General features: G+C 35.7%; 1 protein-coding gene across 2 annotated transcripts in view; it reads left to right on the forward strand.

The window, feature by feature from the left end:
* TMPRSS15 (transmembrane serine protease 15) overlaps positions 1-21,475 on the forward strand; it is a 132,260-nt gene that overhangs the window by 54,312 nt on the left and 56,473 nt on the right. For both annotated transcript variants that reach the window (XM_069540618.1, XM_060009838.1), the window contains 6 exons: positions 4,039-4,144; positions 4,422-4,572; positions 7,100-7,235; positions 15,322-15,411; positions 17,939-18,064; positions 20,035-20,175. In XM_069540618.1, the coding sequence (XP_069396719.1) occupies positions 4,039-4,144; positions 4,422-4,572; positions 7,100-7,235; positions 15,322-15,411; positions 17,939-18,064; positions 20,035-20,175 (750 nt within the window). The remainder of the gene's footprint in view (positions 1-4,038; positions 4,145-4,421; positions 4,573-7,099; positions 7,236-15,321; positions 15,412-17,938; positions 18,065-20,034; positions 20,176-21,475) is intronic.

Raw genomic sequence — 21,475 nt, forward strand, 5'->3', positions numbered from 1 at the left:
GTTATGGAAAATATCTATTTAATCATTTATTTTGTGCAGTACTTTAATAAATTAAAAAAGCCAGTCGAATTAGTGTAACAAGAACATATTAAACAGTATTCAGCTAATCCATATAGAGGATTCAAAAATGTACCTTGTCTTTCTTTTTGCCAAATTTCTAGTAAGTTTTAAAAGTCACATGTAAACATAAATACAATAAACAACGGAATACACTAAGTGACATCAGAGAAGTACAAGTGCAACTGAGAATTCCAAAGGAGGGGTTATATCTAGTTGGAAAGACCAAGAAGGGTTTTCTGAAGGAGATGTTAATTTGATTTAAATGACCTCAAAAAATTTGTAGGATACTGACAGGTACAATTGTAAGGAAAATTAAAAGGACAGGAAAACAGAAACAAAAACCCCAAGAGTTATAAAATTTCTCGGTGATGGAAAAATTAAAATAATCTAGTTTTGTAGAAGTGCTGCATGTCAATATTAATACATGAATTATAAGAACTATGGCTAGAAAAGGATAGTGAAGTCAAAGCACAGAGGCCTCAAACATCACAGTGAATTTGTTGGTTTAGTAGGAAACAAAGAGATGGTGAAAAATGTTGAATAGGGACAGATTAGATTGTACAGAAGGAAGCATTATTTAACAATGATGTAAGTGATGAAGAATTCTCACGGGGAGTCAGAGTACTACGAGACACACTTGGAAAAAGATAGTGACTATGATGGGATGACTTAAGTCTTAGTCCCAAGTTTTATGATGTTCCTACTCCTCCACCTGGTGAAATACTCCAGCAGAAATATTGTGTGGACTTCTAGTTTCCATACTCTGAGTTGGTTCTGAGTAGAACCAACTGGATGTACAACTATTGAGAATTTATCAGATGAAGAATCAAACTGAAATTGCGCCATATTAAAATCATTGAAGGGAAAAAGGACCGATAATCTTGAGAAGACCAAGAGAGTCATTATACTGGCCTTTACATATTTGTAGAGCTACCATAAATTCATCTTATCCTAATGAGCCCAGGAGGCAAAACTGGAAATAATAGGTGCACAATAACTTATTCTTAAAAATGAAATGAATTTTCTAATGTTGAAATGGAATGGGCTGCCTTGAAATGCAATGATTCCTGCTGCATTTGATATATGTTAAACAGACATCAAGTGACCCCCATAGGCAAAATGTTGTGGATGAAATTTAAGGACAGTGGGTAGTTAGACTAAGTAAATTTTTATGTCAATTATAATTCTCTACTTTTGAAATTCATAATTTTATGAAGAATTTCCTTCCTCTTCTAATCTGTTAACTAAAGAATTTAGCTTATTTCATAGGAATAATAATTTATCATTTTACTTTATTCAAAAATGCACAATTCTATCTGATACTTAGTGTATTGTGTTTTTTTAATTTATTTATGCAAAATTCATAAGGTATTACAGTCCACATAATTAATTTTTTATCTGAACCATGATACAAAGCTCATAACATCACGATACCTTAATTGGACGGAAAACCCCAAGTTTATTACTGTTTAATGGGTAAACAGTAAATTCAAAATATTTCTAATTATAACTAATTGATTGTGAACATGGCCAAACATAAATAGGAGCATGATGTGTGTTTAAGTTATATAATTGCTGCTAACTAGAAATATTTCTGAATAGCGTAGCCATTTCAGTACTTATTCATGGCATTCAGTGGCATTTTAATTATTTCCTCTAGAACTATACTCTAAGCAACTCAAAAGGGACTTGGAGTTGGACATTTAGAGAGTCAATTCTGGAATATGTCTTCTGTATCTATACTACTTTTTATTGGGTTGAATAATTGAACACTAACTACATGGCTAAAATAAGTACTCATGAAATATCACAGCAATATACAAAGTGTGAGTAGTATGTTAATACTATAAAATATTAAATACACATTCATTTCTATTTTACCTTTTGTAATCTAAATCCAATGATGTGCATATATTACATTTAGTAAGATATTTGATGATGATTTCACCTTGATAAAATACTCATTCTGAATAATTTTTGCCTCATTGATCTAAATATGCATTGATATATCTATTGGCAGTTCTATTAGCATTTTTCTTTGTGTCTTGTCCTTACTCCACATGCTATAAATAAACGGGTCTGAATTTTATACATAGCATTGACTATAAAAATTTCTATATAAAACGTTTGTGGTTCAAAGGATACCATCAGAAAATTTTTAAAATAACCCACAGAATGGGATAAACTATTAGAAAGTTTTATGTTTTGATCAAATATTTGAAAATCATATTCCCTGGTGAGGGAATTTTATCCAGAATATAGAAAGAACTCTCAAAACTCAATAATAGAGACAAATAATGGCCAAAGGATTTGAACACTTCTCCAAAGAAGATATATGAATGGCCAATGACATAAAAGGATTCTGAACATCATTAAATTAAACATCATTAAATTAGTCATTAGGTACATACAAATCAAAACTACAATTTGTTACTTTTCACATCTACTAAGACGGCTATAATCAAAAAAACAGACAATAACAAGGGTTACCTCATATTCATATACTACTGGTGGGAATGTAAAATGGTGTGGTCACTCTGGAAAACAGTCTTGTAGTTCCTTGAAAGGTTAAACATAGAGTTTAACATTATTAATACAGTTAAATACATGACCCTGCAATTCTACTCCCCAGTACATACTCAAGAGAAATGAAAATAAGCATCTTCATAAAAACAAGTTGATAGCAGCATTACTCAAAATATCCAGAAAAGCAGAAACAACTTAAATGTCCTCTACCTGGTGAATGGATAAATTTTACAATGTGATATATGCCTACAATGGAATATTATCCTGCCATAAAAGGTAATGAAGCACTAGTACATTAGAACCTGGAGGAACCTTGAAAACACTAACTAAATAAAAGAAGTCATTCACAAAAGACCATATGTTGCATGGTTTCATTTACACGAACTCTTCAGAATAGGCAAGTCTACAGGTTTAGATTAGTAGATTAGTGGCTGCAAGAGGCTGGAAGAAGGGTGACAGGAATGGGGAGTGCCTGCAATTGGGCATGGGTTTCTTTTTGGAATTATGAAAATGTCCTAAAAAAACCACTTCTGTTTGAAAGCACAAGAGAGAAGATGATTGCTTTCAAATAATCACTAAATTTCAGCATTTCATAAAAAATTACATTCCAATAAAATTAAATTTATACAATATTTCATTTGCTTTACATCATATTTGGTTTCATGATTCCTGCTTTCTGTCATAATACATGAGCTGCAGACTAAAAATAAAAAAATTAAATCTGTCTAAGGAAACGTTCAAGAGATCTCATCCCAACAACTCTTCCCACACTTCAGATGACTCAAATCATTGGCTGCAAGAATGAATTCCAGACCAGAAAGCACTTTATGCAGTGGCTTGAGCTACTTAGAAAGCTCTTATGTGGATTAGCATGTTTCCTGCTCCTCTGTGATCTAACTAGTTATCATTCAAAGGAATATGGAAGATAAGACCCTTGTAAAATCAGGTCACTTCTTATTTAGAGAAACACAGTACAGGCGATGGAATAAAAAACTGACCTTCTTTGAAACACTTAACTTTGCCTTCGAATTTGTACTTAACTACTTGCCTATATCATGCGTTAGTCCACTAGCATAACTTAATATCTTAATGGACTGATTGTTTCTAAAGGAGTGAATTAATCAAAACATCTAATAAATTGGAATTAAAGTGGTATTTGGACATAATAATATGATGAAACAGTCACGTGGACTCATAGTAACTCAGACTTTGATATATCCTTCCAATTCAAGGCTATTGGGAAGTCCAGAGTTGAGAAGTGATTTTCTTAAATAACAATTGGTTATGGAAGCTGTCTTCTGGCTTCCAGTCCATTGTCCTTTCCACTGTACCTAAATACATTTCCTTATATTTTCATCTTAAAGTTGTGCTTTCCTGCTTATGAATGATATAGCTCACACAACAAATATGCTAATAGTTAAGTGAAGTAAACAATTTTTGTTGTTTTTACAGGATTTTACATTTCCACCCCAACTGGACTAGGAGGGAGACGAGAAAGAGAAGGACTTTTAAGTCTCCTTTTAGACCCCACTTTGGAACCAGTCTGCCTTAGTTTCTGGTATGTTATAAACACATATTAAGTAACATCTTATTTAATGAGTAACGTTGCCAGGCTCAAATTTTACTAAGGTGTTGTCCCAAGTTTTAATGTATTAGTCATTACTTTTCCAGCTGATAAAGTAGCAAAATACTGGGAAACTCCCTCCTTTTCTCTAGCAACTCCCTCATCCAAGATAAAAGGGGGTATTTGAGTTTAGAAGGGTTTAGAAGAACCCTAAAATATATATATTCTAATGTTGTAGGAATCCATTCATTTTTGTTTGCTTCCAAACTAGGTATTATATGTATGGTGAAAATGTCTATAAACTAAGCATTAATATCAGCAGTGACCAAAACATGGAGAAGACAATTTTCCAAAAGGAAGGAAATTATGGAGAAAATTGGAACTATGGACAAGTAACATTAAATGAGACAGTGGAATTTAAGGTTGGCAAAACACTTTATAATCATGTATTTGTATTATAAAAATGGTGGTACAATTACAGTTTATGGTGATATGGTGAAAAAATTAATCTACTTTCTGGGTATAGCCAAGTCACCCTACTTTCCTAATCTTCCTCCTTTATTATCTTTGAGTGCCTCTATTTTCAATTATTCATTGACTTATTAAAAACCATTTACTGAGGAACGATTTACTACATGAAAGTACTACTTATAATGAGCCATAAAAGTCATAGAAACTTTGAAGGATATTTCAGCTTTCTTCAGCAACTTTCTAGCACAAGCCAACCGTGTTTTCCTATGTCCCCTGCCTAACTAGGTCTTGCAACTTTTCACATACACCACCTAGATTAGCCCTGCACTTTTCTAGGGAATCATCTTTTCCTGTTAGAACATCCATCCCACCAGAATCCATCCACCCTGCCCCACTTAATCGCATATCTTTCCTTTAGAAACAAATTCTATGAGCCGTCTCATTGGGAAGTCTCTGATCATTTATTTTACATTAGGGTGAATTAATTTTTCATGTAACAGCTTCTCGTGTTTTTTCCTAAGGGTGTTTGCAAGTAAAATGTAGGATAGGGGCTTCCGTGGTGGCGCAGTGGTTCAGAATCTGCCTGCCAATGCAGGGGACACGGGTTCAAGCCCTGATCTGGGAAGATCCCACATGCCCAGGAGCAATTAAGCCCATGCACTACAACTATGGAGCCTGCACTCTAGAGCCTGCAAGACACAACTATTGAAGCCCACACACCTAGAGCCTGTGCTCCACAACAAGAGAAGCCACCCAATGAGAAGCCCACGCATCACAAGGAAGAGTAGCCCCCGCTCGCCACAACTAGAGAAAGCCTGTGTGCAGGAATGAAGACCCAATGTAGCCAAAAATTAATAAATTAATTTAAAAAAATAAAATGTAGGCTAATACAGGCTAATCGTTTGACCAAATTAACAATGTTTTAGTTGGGTAATTTCAGACAAGAGAATATAACTTTCAGAAGATATATATTTGGACAGACACCATCATCAGCGAAGTTTCAGTGCTTTCCTGTGACTTGAAAAAAGGCAGGAGATAATCAATGACCCTCATCTGTATTCCTCCCATCTTTCTTTTTTTCTTCCTTTCCTTTTTCCTTATCCTCTTTCTTCTGATTCTATACTTCTGTGACGTTTTCTTCTCCACCTTTGTTTTCTGATAATTCAAGGAAGGGTTAAGGAAAATGGAACATGAAGGAACAAAGAGATGGCAGAATCAGGGAGCTAAGTATTTTAGTGACCAAATCTGGCTCAACTCACCAAGCGTTTCTTAAAAGTAATTAAAAGGGGGCTTCCCTGGTGGCGCAGTTGTTGAGAGTCCGCCTGCCAATGCAGGGGACATGGGTTCGTGCCCCGATCCGCGAAGATCCCACATACTGCGGAGCGGCTGGGCCCGTGAGCCATGGCCGCTGAGCCTGCGCGTCCGGAGCCTGTGCTCCGCAACGGGAGAGGCCACAACAGTGAGAGGCCCGCGTACCGCAAAAAAAAAAAAAAGTAATAAAACTGCATCCACTTTTTCAAAGTTAGTTCATCAGGCAGTGTGAGAGCACCAAGTTCTACAGATATTTGCACGTTGGCTTTGCCACTTTGTTGTGAAATCTTGAACAAGTTACTTTAGTATCTTTGACATTCTGCTTGTGCATACATAAAAGGGAGAGGACAATTATTTGGAACAGTGTCTATCATGAAGTAGGTGGAATGAATGAACAAATGAGTGAATGGATGACTGTACATTAGTGTTGGGAAAAGTAAAAGAGATAATGTATACAATGTGCCTTGCACAGTAATTAGCATATCAGGTATTCAGTTTATGTCTTTCCTTTCCCAGACAGGAGAGGATTCAGGAAAGTCCATTTAAAAATACCCACTGTTCTTAAGAACCTAATATGTTTCATCTGACCACTGGACATTTCTCCCAAGTCTGAGTTGGTGTCCTCTGAGCATCACCCTCACAATATATCCCACACCAGCGTCCTGGGTAAAAACTATGACCAGTACCAGCTGTCCCTGAACAACTATATCATACTCATATTTTCTCTTGTTTCCTTCTTCTCTCATTTAAATTATCTAATCAGTCAAGATTGTATGCTCTAAGAAGGCAGACAGCTACTCGGATTTTTAATATTGTTAGGGAACGAACCTAGAATAAGATTGATCTCCCCTGCCAGATGATGTGTATATGTGATGGAGTGGAATGGAGTATGACAATATCACGAAAGAAAGAGCTAGAGACAGAAACTGTGACAATGTTGCCTAACAAAGAAAGAAGACACTAGTGAAAATTTAGACTAGTATGAGCGCATAATAGGAAGCTGGGCTCAGCTGAAGGACACTGAAAAGCAATATTTCACTTTGCGATAACTTGTCCACATTTACTTGGGCATGGCAGTATTGATTCTCCAGAGAATACTGGGCCACAAGAAGAATCAATGAGAAAAGATTAAAGCAGAATTGTTTTATGTGCCTCTATGAATTATAGGTTGCTTTTAATGCATTTAAAAACCAGTTCCTGAGTGATATAGCATTGGATGACATTAGCCTAACATATGGGATTTGCAATGTGAGTCTTTATCCAGAACCAACTTTGGTCCCAACTCCTCTGCCAGAACTTCCTAGTAAGTAACCTTAACATGTATTTTTCCTAATTATGTTATTACTATTTTCAGGTAGATCTCTCTCTGACTTACATTTTTATTATCTTTCCCTAGTATTATTATTTTCACTGAAAATCAAAACCTTTAAAATATAAGTAAAATGGATACTAGTAAAATATTACATATTATATAAAAATTCACAATGAAATTACTTTGTTATGCATCATGTTTATGATAATTTTACTAAATTTTCATTTTTGATAATAATCAAAGTGCTTATTTCTATTTTGTTTTCAACTTAATACAAACTAATGCTGTATTAGCCATGTAGCATGGCCTATAGTCTTTTGGGAAGAAGCCTTAAGATTCTCATAGCCTTCTTATGAGAGTGACGTTAAAATCTCAAGAAGAGTTTACTTAAGGCTGAAACCCTCCAAGCCTATTTTCAGAATAATTTAACAATAATGATTCGGTCTGGACTTTGAATATACCTAGATCACACAAAAGATTTTTGTCCTGTCATGGTGCCTTTTTGTAAGGCCTTGCAAGAGCAATGCCCAGGATTTCCAATGTGCTATGGAATCTTTTATCTCAAAGGAACAAAACGGAGCCTGTATCTACCTGTGCTCTTAAATTTGAAACATGACATTTCAGAAGCAAAAGGTACATTATCAACCATCTTATTAGGCCAAAGGAGACAATAACTTCATACCACTTTCAGACTATGGGATCTGACCAAAATAAACAAACAAATGAAATGTGTGTGTGTGTGTGTGTGTAGTGATAAATGATATGAAACAATCATTACCTATTGTCCCTCTATTGGGATGTTTTCACTACATTGTAGTTTTGATGCAAAAACATCCCTTTTGTTTTTGGATTATGGTGGTAGGAAGCTCATCTAGCTGTACAGCTTTGCTTGTGTTGAACCTCACAGATGTTTTTGTTTTATCATAAAACACAGCACTTTTTCCATTTCCCCTTTTGTGCCAAGCACACTTGAAATTCTAACCATATTCACATCAGCAAATCAGGTGGCAACCTATCCAAATTTGATTTTACTTCAAAAATTATATATTTTTATGCTTCTAATTTTGTTGTTGTTTGTTTGTTTGTTTGGCGGTACGCGGGCCTCTCACTGTTGTGGTCTCTCCCGTTGCGGAGCACAGGCTCCGGACGCGCAGGCTCAGTGGTCATGGCTCACGGGCCCAGCCGCTCCGCGGCATGTGGGATCTTCCTGGACGGGGGCACAAACCCGTGTCACCTGCGTCGGCAGGCGGACTCTCAACCACTGCGCCACCTATGCTTCTAATCTTTAAGTTAAACAAAAACTGACTTTTCAGATGAGTGTCTTTAACAACTCAAAAGCTTTAAAGACAAATGACTGGCATTTGAGAATGTATGACAAATGAGGAGGAGAGTAATCACATTGTCATACTTGTCCCATGCCACCATATTGAATGTGCACTTACATCCCACCAAAAGGCTAATTTATACTTACCATCATGTGTATTAACATGTTTAGATGCATGTATGAGTTATACATATATTCCTCAATATTTCAAGCATTCATTCGAATTTTATAAATATCTGCTACATACAAAGCACTGCACAAGAAATGTAAGATGTAGCAATAACCATTGATACATGAAATAATATATAATATTAATGAATTAACAAACTAATAAATATTAAAAGCAATATATAACTATGTGCCCCTAAAAGTAGTAAATGAGAGGATTAAGTGATAGAAGACTTTGGAGAAGAGAGTGTGAGCTGGAAAAACCTTCAAGGAAGCATTCAGTTTAAGAGATAGAATGACACTCAAAATTGAAACAAAAACAGGAAATTACCATGCATTCCCACAGAATTGTGACAAGAAGTTTTCTTGACACCAAATTCTGGATCTAATTCACCTTTGCTTCACTGGTGTCTGACTGATTCTTAACATTGCATAAATAGATCATCAACAAATACTATTAGGTATAAACTTATCCTCTCTCATTGTCTTTCCCTCTCTATTTTGGCTGTATGTTCTAAACATTTTTGCCAAACAAAATTCTGATACCAGAACTAAAGCTTGGAAATAATGGTGGGGCTAGGGATGGATAAAATACCACATGAACACAATAATTTGGGCTTCACAGTGTTGTTTAAAAATAATTGTCTCGGCCTTCCCTGGTGGCGCAGTGGTTGGGAGGTCGCCTGTTGATGCAGGGGACGCGGGTTCGTGCCCCGGTCCGGGAGGATCCCACATGCCGCAGAGCGGCTGGGCCCGTGAGCCATGGCCGCTGGGCCTGCGCGTCCGGAGCCTGTGCTCCGCGGTGGGAGAGGCCACAGAAGTGAGAGGCCCGCGTACCGCCAAAAAAAGAATAATAATAATAATAATTGTCTCACTTCATTTTGTATGTGTCCCACTCCCTTCCTGTCTGTTATATGAAACATTTTCATGCAAAATATTATAATCATTAAAATCACTGCTGGTTTGATAAATAATTGCTATAGATACCAAATATTAGCAACATCTTGCTATTTTGATATTGCAATCATTTAATAAAACAGATTGTCTTGGGCTTCCCTGGTGGCGCAGTGGTTGGGGGTCCACCTGCCGATGCAGGAGACAGGGGTTCGTGCCCCGGTCCGGGGGGATCCCACATGCCGCGGAGCGGCTGGGCCCTTGGGCCATGGCCGCTGAGCCTGCGCGTCCGGAGCCTGTGCTCCGCGACGGGAGAGGCCACAACAGTGAGAGGCCCGCATACCAAAATAAAAAAATAAAGTTAAAAAAAAAGAAAAACAAAAAACAGATTGTCTTCATAATCCTTTCTGCCAGCATGTTCTACTCATCAATAAGTGGTCAAGAAGAAAAAATTTTACAGGTGAAAGTAACATAGTTTCATAGGCTCAATATCTTAAAAGTAGCAAAATCTCATCACTGTATAAAATAGAAAATTTGAGATAACTTTCATATGTAAAGTCATACATATATAAAGAAAACTTTAAATATGATTTTTCATATTAGAAATGTATCTGTCTAACCCACACAGTCCTCCTATCTCTTCCAATCAGAAAGAGAAAAATATAATACCTCAATGTCAAGGAAGCATGATATGCCTGCATATTTTTACAATAGGGAAATTATAACGGTAGAATAACCCATCTGATTTTAAAATATAAACTTTAGAATTTTCCCAGAGTGTATTCGTTCCAGGTTCCAAATGGTTCACTTCAGGGCAATATTTAGCACAGCAGAAAATGCTAATTACCATCAAATGCATTCTGAACAATTTCATTCTAATGCCCTTTGCAATTGGTTCAGCGAAACTCTTACCTGAGCAAAACTTTTCTGGTTCCAGATCACTGATTTGTTTAAGCAGAAACAAAGGGAAACCATGGTTGACTGGCTAATAGTCTTTTCTTTGGTTCTTATAGAGCATTTAAATAAGAAAATAGTCAAGTAACTGACGAGCTAAGGCCATTTTTCTCTGTTGTTCCTAGGGATCCAGGTTGTGCTTTGTTTGGGGAAATGTAAGTTCAGTTTTCATAACTGCAGGGCTTTTTCCATCATGTGATTTTAATCACTTGCTGCTGCATCAGCTCTATGATTTTTGCCCTGTGACATTGGCACAAATAATTTAAATGTGGGGATTGTATTGAGAACATTTTTAAAAAGTAAACATTCCATTACACAAATATAATGCCAATTTGCAACACAATTGGAATGCTTCATGACAAGCACCTACTAAATAGAATAGGTATATACAAAAAGAAATCAACCTTTCAGCACCTGGCTTATTTCTGGGCTGTTAAAACTAGTTACGGAAAAAAAATAAAAGGATAAGCTAGTTTTAACTATTGTAATAGTCACTCTATTTCTATAGTTTCACTCTATTTGGCCATTATTAGGCCACTTTCCATTTCCAAAAGCAAAATAAAAGTTAATTTGGAAAGTTTATAGGCTTGATATTATACTTAGAGCTAAATGATCTTTAACTTTAGTTATTCATGTAAAAATGAATCAGTACCAATTTAACTCTCATGTAATTGATGGTCATGTAGAGCTGCTTGCCTTTTATATCATTAGTATGATTTGATACCCTTAGCAAATTCCAAATTAACTGCCCTCATATGTTCCTACATCAGTATGTTTTTGGCTACTCTTGTTTTCATCTTTTTACCTTCAAAACAGCCTATTTATTAGATCTATTATTGGCTAGATGGCTAGTGATTATAAATAAAATGTAAACCACAGGGAATATAAATTTGAACTTTATTGCCACAAATTTAATAAAAACATTTGTATCATAGCTGGTCACTATAACCTGTTAATGGAAATATAAATTTTGACAAACTGAACCCCAAAATTTCTTTTTATATTACCACTTAAACTTTTAAAATTGTTGTGTCTGTAATACTTTAGGACTTGTTATCTATTACTATGATTATTTTTAAAAAACTGCTGACTTTGAAAATTAGCCACTTTTAACATATTCAAACATCAATGTGCGGTAGTATTTCTTAAACTGCACCTATTATTTCCCTCACATAAGAGTAGCAATCAGGCACTTCCCTGGCGGTCCAGTGGTTGAGACTTCGCCTTCCAATGCAGGGGAGTGTGGAAGACTCAACAAAGACTTTAAATTTGGTCCACATTAAAAAAAAAACCTTAAAAAAAAGTGGCAATCAGAAACCTACTTTTATCATCCTTATTTCTTGCTTTAAATATCTTGTCATAAATAACTTTAATTTGAACCCTTTTACTGTAAGTGAAAGCTGGACTCTCCTTTTTTTCACCCTTCAGTAAATGCCTCCACATTGACACATATATCATTTATGTCAGAGGTTTAAGCATGGATTAAAAATGACATGCCTCGAGGAAAATATCTATTCCTGACAGCCATTTTGCAAAATACTGCATATTATTTACATATTGCATGTCATGAAGATTCCTAGTAAGAAATTAATCAAAATACAAATCTTTGAGAGAACAGCTCTAAGAAAAAGAACAATGGTAGAATTTAACAACTGTAATTGAAGAGTTCCCTGTATCAGGCAAACTATTTAACTCTCATTCTGTGGGTGGAGATGGTTTATTAAATGACACAGCAGGACTGTGCTCTCCAGAATCACATTTCATGAGTCTTTGGCTCCTCTAAGAAGTACATGCTACATCTCCACTATAGCAACACCACCGTTAAAATAAATTGTGTCATCATATTTAGAATGGCTGAAAGTGTTTTTGCCAATTCCTTACAGTCATTTATATACAGAGAGTAACTTATCAATCTTATAAGATCAAGTGTCAGAGATACTTACTGATCATTTATTTGACATAAAATTATATTTGAAATGTATTTCAAAAATACTTCTTAAATATTTTATTATTTTTTAAAGTATTTTTGGTTGGATTTCCAAGAATTCTATTCAGAGGAGAAATGCTAAGTCAACTGCCTGCCTTGACAGACTTAACAATCACACTTGACAATATTTTAGTTCTGGTTGTGTGTTTATTTAAGTCCTACCTACTCATCTGCATATAATATAATGTACCATCAAGTGTTCAGAGAAGTGAACACTCAATACATTCTCCAAATTGTTGGTTATTTCCTATGTGAGGAGTATACGATTTAGAATTTTTTTTCCTTGAAGAGAAATGAGAATGATGCTTAAACAACAACACTCCCACTGACCACACTGGCCATGGCTAAATTTAAGAAGAGCTGGCTTTCCCCCTCACCAATCAGCAGTGTTATTTTTGTCCCTGCAGTTACACTCTCCCCTCATCATTAGTTTTCTTGAAGATTGAAGAAAGCATTTCACGGCACTTTAGAGTTACTAAAGTTAGGTGAGTTGTGTGTATGTGGGAGTTGAGGGGTTGTAGTGGATGCTTCTTCAGAAATCTTGTCAAGACAATAAGTTGCACAATCGAGGAGAGGATTTGCCTTGGAGGAACTGCTGCTGTAGGAGTACACAGTTCCCTCAGCCTTTCCCAGTGGAGAACCTGCCCTTGTTCCGAATTATCACTCTTTCTTTGGTTCCAATGTCTTCTTCAGCACCCTGTGTACACTGCTTTCTTCCTTCTAGGTCTGTCCATCATTGACCTTACTTGTTAGTGCTCTCATCCACGTTCCCTTCTGTCCTCCTTCTCCTTGTCACATACCCACCAAGTGCCACTTACTGAGACTCAGCCTAAACCCTGCCTATAGCTCAGACCAGATGGTTGAAATGATTCTGTTTAATCAGCCCAATAACAGACAGTAACATACTGTGAGATGAGTTTGAGGTTAACTGAGTTGAAGCCTTGACTTTGACACTAAGTGGTTATGCTTGGCATTAGCAAATAACAGAACACCTCCGATGCCCGAATTTTCCGTTAGCAGGTGCAAAGCAGGTGCTTTGTGACCACCTAAAGGGGTGGGATAGGGAGGGTGGGAGGGAGGGAGACTCAAGAGGGAAGAGATATGGGGATATATGTATATGTACAGCTAATTCACTTTGTTATAAAGCAGAAACTAACACACCATTGTAAAGCAATTGTACTCCAATAAAGATGTTAAAAAAGAAAATTGAAATAGTCATAGTAATTACCTAATTCACAAGAATGCACTGACAACCAGGACTGAGCACGCCAGGTAATGTGTAGGCACTTTTCATAAATTATGTCTGATTTTTACAACAACCTTGAAAATCTCTAATATATATCTAGTTTATATATGAGAAGACCCAGTCTCAAAAAGAAAAGTAACTAACTCAGAACGATAGTTTTAATCCACCAACTCCAACACATCTTTCCTTTATACACCACCTTCTCTCTCCAGATAAGACAATGTGCATGGAAACTTTGCAAACAGTAAGGTTTTTTAAAAAGATTTTATTATTCTTGCTAAGTTCAGCTGGTTCTGGACAAGCCAGTTGCAGGAGGGCATATAAGGTAGACCAAGCCCTTACAGAACCAAACCTTATAGAACAGGATATGTTGGCAATGATACTAGTTTGAGCCACAGCAACTGCCTCTCTCTGTCCCGTTGTACATATCATAAAACCCAAATCTAAGAAGATTATTACATACAAACTTGAAAGGTGCGCATGAATTGAAAGGATCTACATAAATGAGGCAGATGACATGTAAAAGAGGGATCAAACAAGAGGATCTGATGGAAATCACTGCTGTAGATGTAGAGACATTTAATTTTTCCCTCCTCTAATCTGATTTCTGTGTTATTGGGAGGAAGTAATACCATTATCATCTACCTTTAATAATAGAAAAATTATCTACTTATCTCAGTTTTATATATTCTTCTAATTAGATTATTTTTATTCTTTTGATCTTAAGTATAACACGGTAATAAAAAATAAGATAGAACTGGGATACTCAAAGTGGTTGATGAAGTTTTACATTCGTTTAGAATGTCTTTCTAATAAGCAAGATAAATAAAGTAGATTAAGAATTTCATAAAGTTAGTTAACCCACTTGAAGCATCATACTCTTAACTGGAAGATCTGTGCTTTATTTTTTTCTAATAAATTTGCATTAAGTTCAGTTCCAAATTGACTCCTGAACAGTCTAGGCCAATTATCTAGAAGGTAGAGATTTTATCCCTCTTTCCTGACAGTCAAATGCCTCAATACAATATTCAGGATGGTGAAGCTTCTTCTCTACTGAAAAAAAAGTAGGAAAAAAGAAGAAATAACAAGAAATGGCAGGATTAGTAATTTACTAGCCCTTCTCATAAGAGAGTGACAGATGTAAGATTTGTTCTATTGTGAAGATTCATCTTTTTTTCTACAGTAGAGCATTGATACCTTATTTCATGAAGCCTATTTATAAAAGATGCTTTCAAAATTGTTTTCTTGCCTAAATAATTTTGGGAAATGCTGAATACTATTATGCCTTCTTGGAGAATCACAAAGAACATAAGAATATTTAAGGTTTTGAGAAATTCTTCAGTAAAGAGACCTGTTAACCTATATTTTTCCCTTACACAAACTCTAAAATGTATCTGTCAAAACCAGTATTCCAAGAAATATAATTGGAAATTTATGGGCATATAGTATTATGTCTCAAATAAACAATATGTTACTAATGATTTTTCAATGCTTTCCTTTTCAGCGGACTGTGGAGGACCTTTTGAACTGTGGGAGCCAAATACAACATTCATGTCTATGAACTTTCCAAACAACTACCCTAATCAGGCTTTCTGTAAGTCATTTCTTTTCCAGCCATGAGAAACAAATGTATATATCAAAGTTACATTCTCCCCTTGACACAGCAAAGTAATTATAAATTTGCTGTATCTGAATACAACTACCACATCTGTGAGATTGTTTAATAGAATGATAACAAGAATAACAATAATTAATTACTAACTTTTTAGCATTTATTTTATGCCAGTCACTGCACTAATGCTTTATATACCTTATTTTAGACAGTTCTCACAATAATTCTTTAAAACAGATGATATTATTATATTTCTCAAATCTAAAAGTTGAATAAAACCAGTAAGTGAAAGAGGCAGCCTTACCCCAGACACCACTCCCCTTGATTATACATATAATGTTTATGGTGTGTATAACAAAGTTGCAATTCCATAGAATAAGGTCAGTGGAAAGTATAAAAAGCAAAGAGCCAGTTGTGACATACACACCCTTTATAAATATAGACTAAGGTCAATAAAGCAGGCAGTTATAGTAATGTGATTAGATTCCCAATATAAAAGATGAACTAATAAAGAGGATCACTAAAATATTCTAAGTCTAGCGAGAATAGACTAGTATGCTAAAACCATAAAAAGCTTGTCTCTAGGTCATTAGTCCTAAATAGAGAAGCTCATAAGGCTGCTTAGAGATTGTCTGTGTTAAAGATGCAGATTCCCAGGCCCATCCTACAAAGATTCCACTCCAGTAGTTCTGAGAAACAGACATGTTCTTCCCCTGCCTTTCACAGCCATCCATAACACCACCAACCTAAATGGAAAATTCTACCAGTGAAAAAAATGCCCCAATGATAGTGAAAAATGTGTCATTAGAAAATGTCATTTCTTCCTTCAAATGATCCAGAGATAAGTATTATTTTGATAGGATAATAGAGTCACTATTATAGGGAGATATCTGATTCCAAAAAAATAAACAGCCATTAATCTAATTTGACTTGTATGGGGAACCAGAGATGATCATCTCTTCTTCGCATTGGAAATATCTTTTAAACGTGTCGTTTGTACAAAGTAATGATTTAAAAATATCTGAAAATAAGCAGAACATTGAAAGAACAATTTGGAGAAATTTATTAAATTTATTGATTTATTCAACAAATATTTATTGAATGCTTCATCTGTTAGGAACTGAAGTAAGTAAAGAAGAAACAAACATAATTCAGTCTACATAAGGATTCAGATAAATTGTCAGGCATCACAAAATGTCTAAGGTACTGTTTGTAATAAGTGCAAAGGCAGGAGACTGTGGAGGGACATGAGAGGTACCTAACATACAAAAAGTTCAGAGGTAGAAGACCTTGATTTTTTTTTCTTGAATTTTCAAGCAAAGTTAAGTCATAATAACAAATGAAGTGTGAAGGTATTTCACACCACATTAAGCAGTTTGGATTTTATTCTGAGAGCACTAAGGAAACTTTAAATGGTTTAGAGGAAAATAGTGATGAAATCATGTTTGCATCTTCGATGGATCCATCTGGCTGTAGAATCAGAGACAGGTGGTAAGGGAGCCATCAGCATCAACAATTAGGAGATGAAAATAAAGGTGACTTGAACTCAGATAGTGACAGTGGAGACTGAGAAGGAAATAGGATTCCAGGGATATAGGAGGTAGTATTGGCAGCCTTGGTGATTGATTGGATGCAGTAGGAGAGAGGCCATCAAGGGAGATGCAGAGGTTTCTGGTATAGAAACTATGAGTAGATGATTAGTGGTGCTATTCACCAAGATAGGAAGAATGAAAAAATGAATGAGTTGGGGAAAGAGATAATTGAGTGTTCCCTGTATTACACGTTGAATTTGAGATACGTACATCTGTACACAGTAAATAATTGAATAAATGGATCTGCTTCTCAAAAAAAAGTGTAGAAAATAAAGACTTAGATGTCATTACTATGTTGATGAAATGATTTCCTTAAGAGTGAATGAGAACACTCAAGCAGAATGAGGAAAGAACCTAGAACAAAATCTAAAGACTAAATCTTTTAAGGAATCAATAAAGAACAAGGAGTGTTTGTTGTTACTAAGGCTAGTAATTTTGTTTTGTTTTGTTCCAAAAGGAACTACCATCATATGACACATATAAATAATGGCAACAATTGCTTAAAGAAATACTAAAGTTTAGTTGCCCTACAAATTGCATTTTAATCACTTCGTTTTCCTCTGCATTTAGTCATGGAAATAAAATAAATGCAAATAGAATATTCACATCTTTGACATTCATAAATTTTAGATTGTAGGAGTAAAAGCCTATTGGCAAGCTTTGATTAAAGTATTCCATTTTATATGAAATAAAGCAAATTCAATTACAGTAAATTATTTCGTATTTAGTTGAAATTTTACTACAAATATTCTGGAATAGACAAAATGTTTCTTCACACACACAAACAGCTTGTAATATTGGTTTATATAAAATGAAATAAATCTTTGAAAGTAATTTGAAATTCTCAAGAGATTGAAGTTTTGAAGAGAAATCAAAAGAACTATGTTTAAACTATGTTGTTATTTATTACTTTTAAGGTGTTTGGAATTTAAATGCACAAAAGGGAAAAAATATTCAGCTTCACTTTCAAGCATTTGACTTAGAAAATATTGCAGATATTGTTGAAATCAGAGATGGTGAAGGAGATGATTCCTTGCTCTTAGGTAAGTCTCCAGTTTAAATATTGTGAAGGTTGTATGGCTCAAGACACTGGACTGATGGAGAGAGCATTTCTCAATAAATGTAGTCACTCTTTTACAACTAGCAAAGTGAAATTACAGCAGTAGAGTAACATGTCAAACTGTATGTCACACTTCCAATATGGGGAGTGTTTACAATGATGACAGAATGGTATTTTTCTGAAGCATTCTTGGCAAACGAGGATTCGTAGTTTTGATTCAGCAGTTCCTACCAGCTGATATTAATTTACTACAATAAGCATTACACTTTAGAGACTAAAAGCTAAGAACATCCATTATGCAGTTTTCTATGCATTATGTGTACATCGTATTTCCAAAGATAGCTATTATATTATGTTTTATTTCACTTCAAACTAGAGGAACAATTGTGTTTGTTGTGCAAAATTTTTAAATGCTTTTTACTTTGAGTTTCACTATTACTTTGATTGTCTGTGTCTCTAGTACTAGCTGCTTCTATATAAGTATCTGAGAATGAGTCAAAAGTTGAGCAAGTTGATTTTTCCCTAACATCTGTTGATCATTATTTTTTTTAAATAGACATAGGGGGAAAGTGTTCTATTCTACAGGAAATTATTATACCTAGATCATAAAATACATGTTAATATAATAAAAATCTATCAAGTATAATGGCTAATATCTTGCTCAATTACTACCAATTTTTAAGAAAGAAGTGTCTCTTGATAAGTCACGCACTGAACTATGAAAATACATGAAATGTCAACTGGAATGCAGAAACAGCACACTTTACAAGTAAAAGTATTTTATCTAACTGTACTTTAGACCTGTATTAATTATTTCCTATAAAATCCAGTCAGATAGCTATACAATCACATGAACACTGCAGCCAGTGGATGAAGACTCCAGAGGGCATGCTCTATAGCAATGAAGGAGCAGAGTGGTGGAGAGGGTTCCCCAGCCATACTAATCAGTCACCATTATGGAGGCTTTTCAGAAAAATCCCACAAAGTTCTAAAGTACAAGTTTCCTGGGAGAGGATTTTGAGAGTCACACACAGAACAAATAACAATGAAAGTCTCGGTGAGGTGAGGAGCCTTGTGCTAGCAAGAACTGAGGAACTTCAAATTTGATTTTCAATACAGTTATAAACACATTTTGAGTAGTTTTTCCATTTTCAGTTTACTCTGTCTTTCTAATAAAAACTTCAGTGTTCTCATGATCTAAGAAAAATCAATTTTTATCATTTCACCTCTTAGTATTTCCATCAATCACGGAAAAGTAAATACGAATTCCAAAAGGATCTCAGAATCATCCTTTTCAAATATGTAGGTGAGAAGTTCTTTTGATACAGAATCACTTTCAAGGATTCCAATATATAAAATATTTAATAAGATGAATGTATTTTTAAACTAACTGAAGCCTTTAGTTTTTAATAAAGAATATTTTATTGTTTATGAAACCCTCAAAGCCCAGGGATTAGAGGGAAAAAATTGAAAACCATCGTTTAGCTTTATATTATCAGTCTCTAATTAATTCATCTTTCAGATTAGGTTAGTGATTCAATTTATAAAAAATATAAAATAAATTTAGACAAAAAATTATTAAGGGAGACTATAAGCTCTGTTATTTTATAAGGGTCTTTAAAAACAGGCAAACAATTATTTTTCTGTGATAACATGAGCTTTAAATAGTAGTGATGCAAAGCCAGACAATATTATGAGTAATTCATCATTAAATTATAGAGCTGCAGAAACCTTAAGTAATACTGGAAAAGATCAGTAGAGAAGTTGGCTTTCCTAGAAGCAGTGCCTAAAATGTAAGAGAATGTATGCATTTACTTACATGTGGTGCTTCCTGAGCAAGCCAGGCTGCATGTTTCATACCTCTGGGAGACAGAACTGAGAAAAAGGGTATATTCCTTCTAGAGTCAAAGGATCATCTCACTAATTTTTTTTTTTTTTTTTTTTTTTGAGCAGCTGTGTACACAGGGCCTGGTCCAGTAAAGGATGTGTTCTCAACCACCAACAGAATGACTGTGCTTTTTATCACTGATGATGTGATGGCAAAAGGGGGATTTAAAGCAAATTTCACTACTGGCTATCACTTGGGGATTCCAGGTAAGTGCACTCGGGATTACATGCTGCCTTGTAACTTTTGGAGCAAAACAGTAGAAACATACAGGAGGGAAGATTTGTTCAAGATGGCGGAGTAGAAGGACGTGCGCTCACTCCCTCTTGCAAGAGCACCTTCACAGCTAACTGCTGAACAGTCACTAACAGGAAGACACTGGAACTCACTAAAAAAGATACCCCACATCTAAAGACAAAGGAGAAGCCGCAATGAGACAGTAGGAGGGGTGCAATCCCAAATCAAATCCCATAACTGCTGGGTGGGTGACTCACAAACTGGAGAACAATTATACCACAGGAGTCCACCCACTGGAATGATGGCTCTGAGCCTTTGTCAGGCTTCCCAATCTGGGGGTCTGGCAATGGGAGGAGGAAATCCCAGAGAATCAGACTTGAAGGCTAGCAGAATTTGATTGCAGGACTTCAACAGGACTGAGGTAAACAGAGACTCCACTCTTGGAGGACACACACAAAGTAGTGTATGCATCAGGACCCAAGGGGAAGGAGCAATGACCCCATAAGAGAATGAACCAGACCTACCTACTAGTGTTGGAGGGTCTCCTGAAGAGATAGCGGGTGGCTGTGGCTCACCATGGGGACAAGGACCCTGGCAGCAGTAGTTCTGGGAAGTACTCCTTGGCATGAGCCGTCCTGGAGTCAACCATTAGCCCCACTAAAGGGCCTGTAGCCTCCAGTGCTGGGTCACCTCAGGCCAAACAACCAACAGGGAGGAAACTCAGACCCACCCATCAAAAGACAAGGAGATTAAAGTTTTACTGAGCTCTGCTCACCAGAGCAACAGCCAGCTCTACACACCACCAGTCCTTCCCATCAGGAAGACTGAACAAGCCCCTTAGATAGCATCATCCACCAGCAGGCAGACAACAGAAGCAAGAAGAACTATAATCCTGCAGCCTGTGGAACAAAAACCACATTCACAGAAAGATAGACAAAAGTAAAAGGCACAGGACTATTTACCAGAAGAAGGAACAAGATAAAACAGAGAAAAACAATTAAATGAAGTGGAGATAGGCAACCTTCCAGAAAAAGAATTCAGAATAATGATAGTAAAGATGATCCAGGACCTCGGAAAAAGAATGGAGGCAAAAATCAAGAAGATGAAAGAAATGTTTAATAAAGACATAGATGAATTAAAGAATAAACAAACAGAGATGAGCAATACAATAGCTGAAATGAAAAATACACAAGAAGGAATCAATAGCAGAATAACTGAGTCAGAAGAACGGATAAGTGACCTGGAAGACAGAATGGTGGAATTCACTGCCGT

This window comes from Delphinus delphis, chromosome 4 (genome assembly GCF_949987515.2).
Source record: "Delphinus delphis chromosome 4, mDelDel1.2, whole genome shotgun sequence".
Taxonomy (NCBI): Eukaryota; Metazoa; Chordata; class Mammalia; order Artiodactyla; family Delphinidae; genus Delphinus; species Delphinus delphis.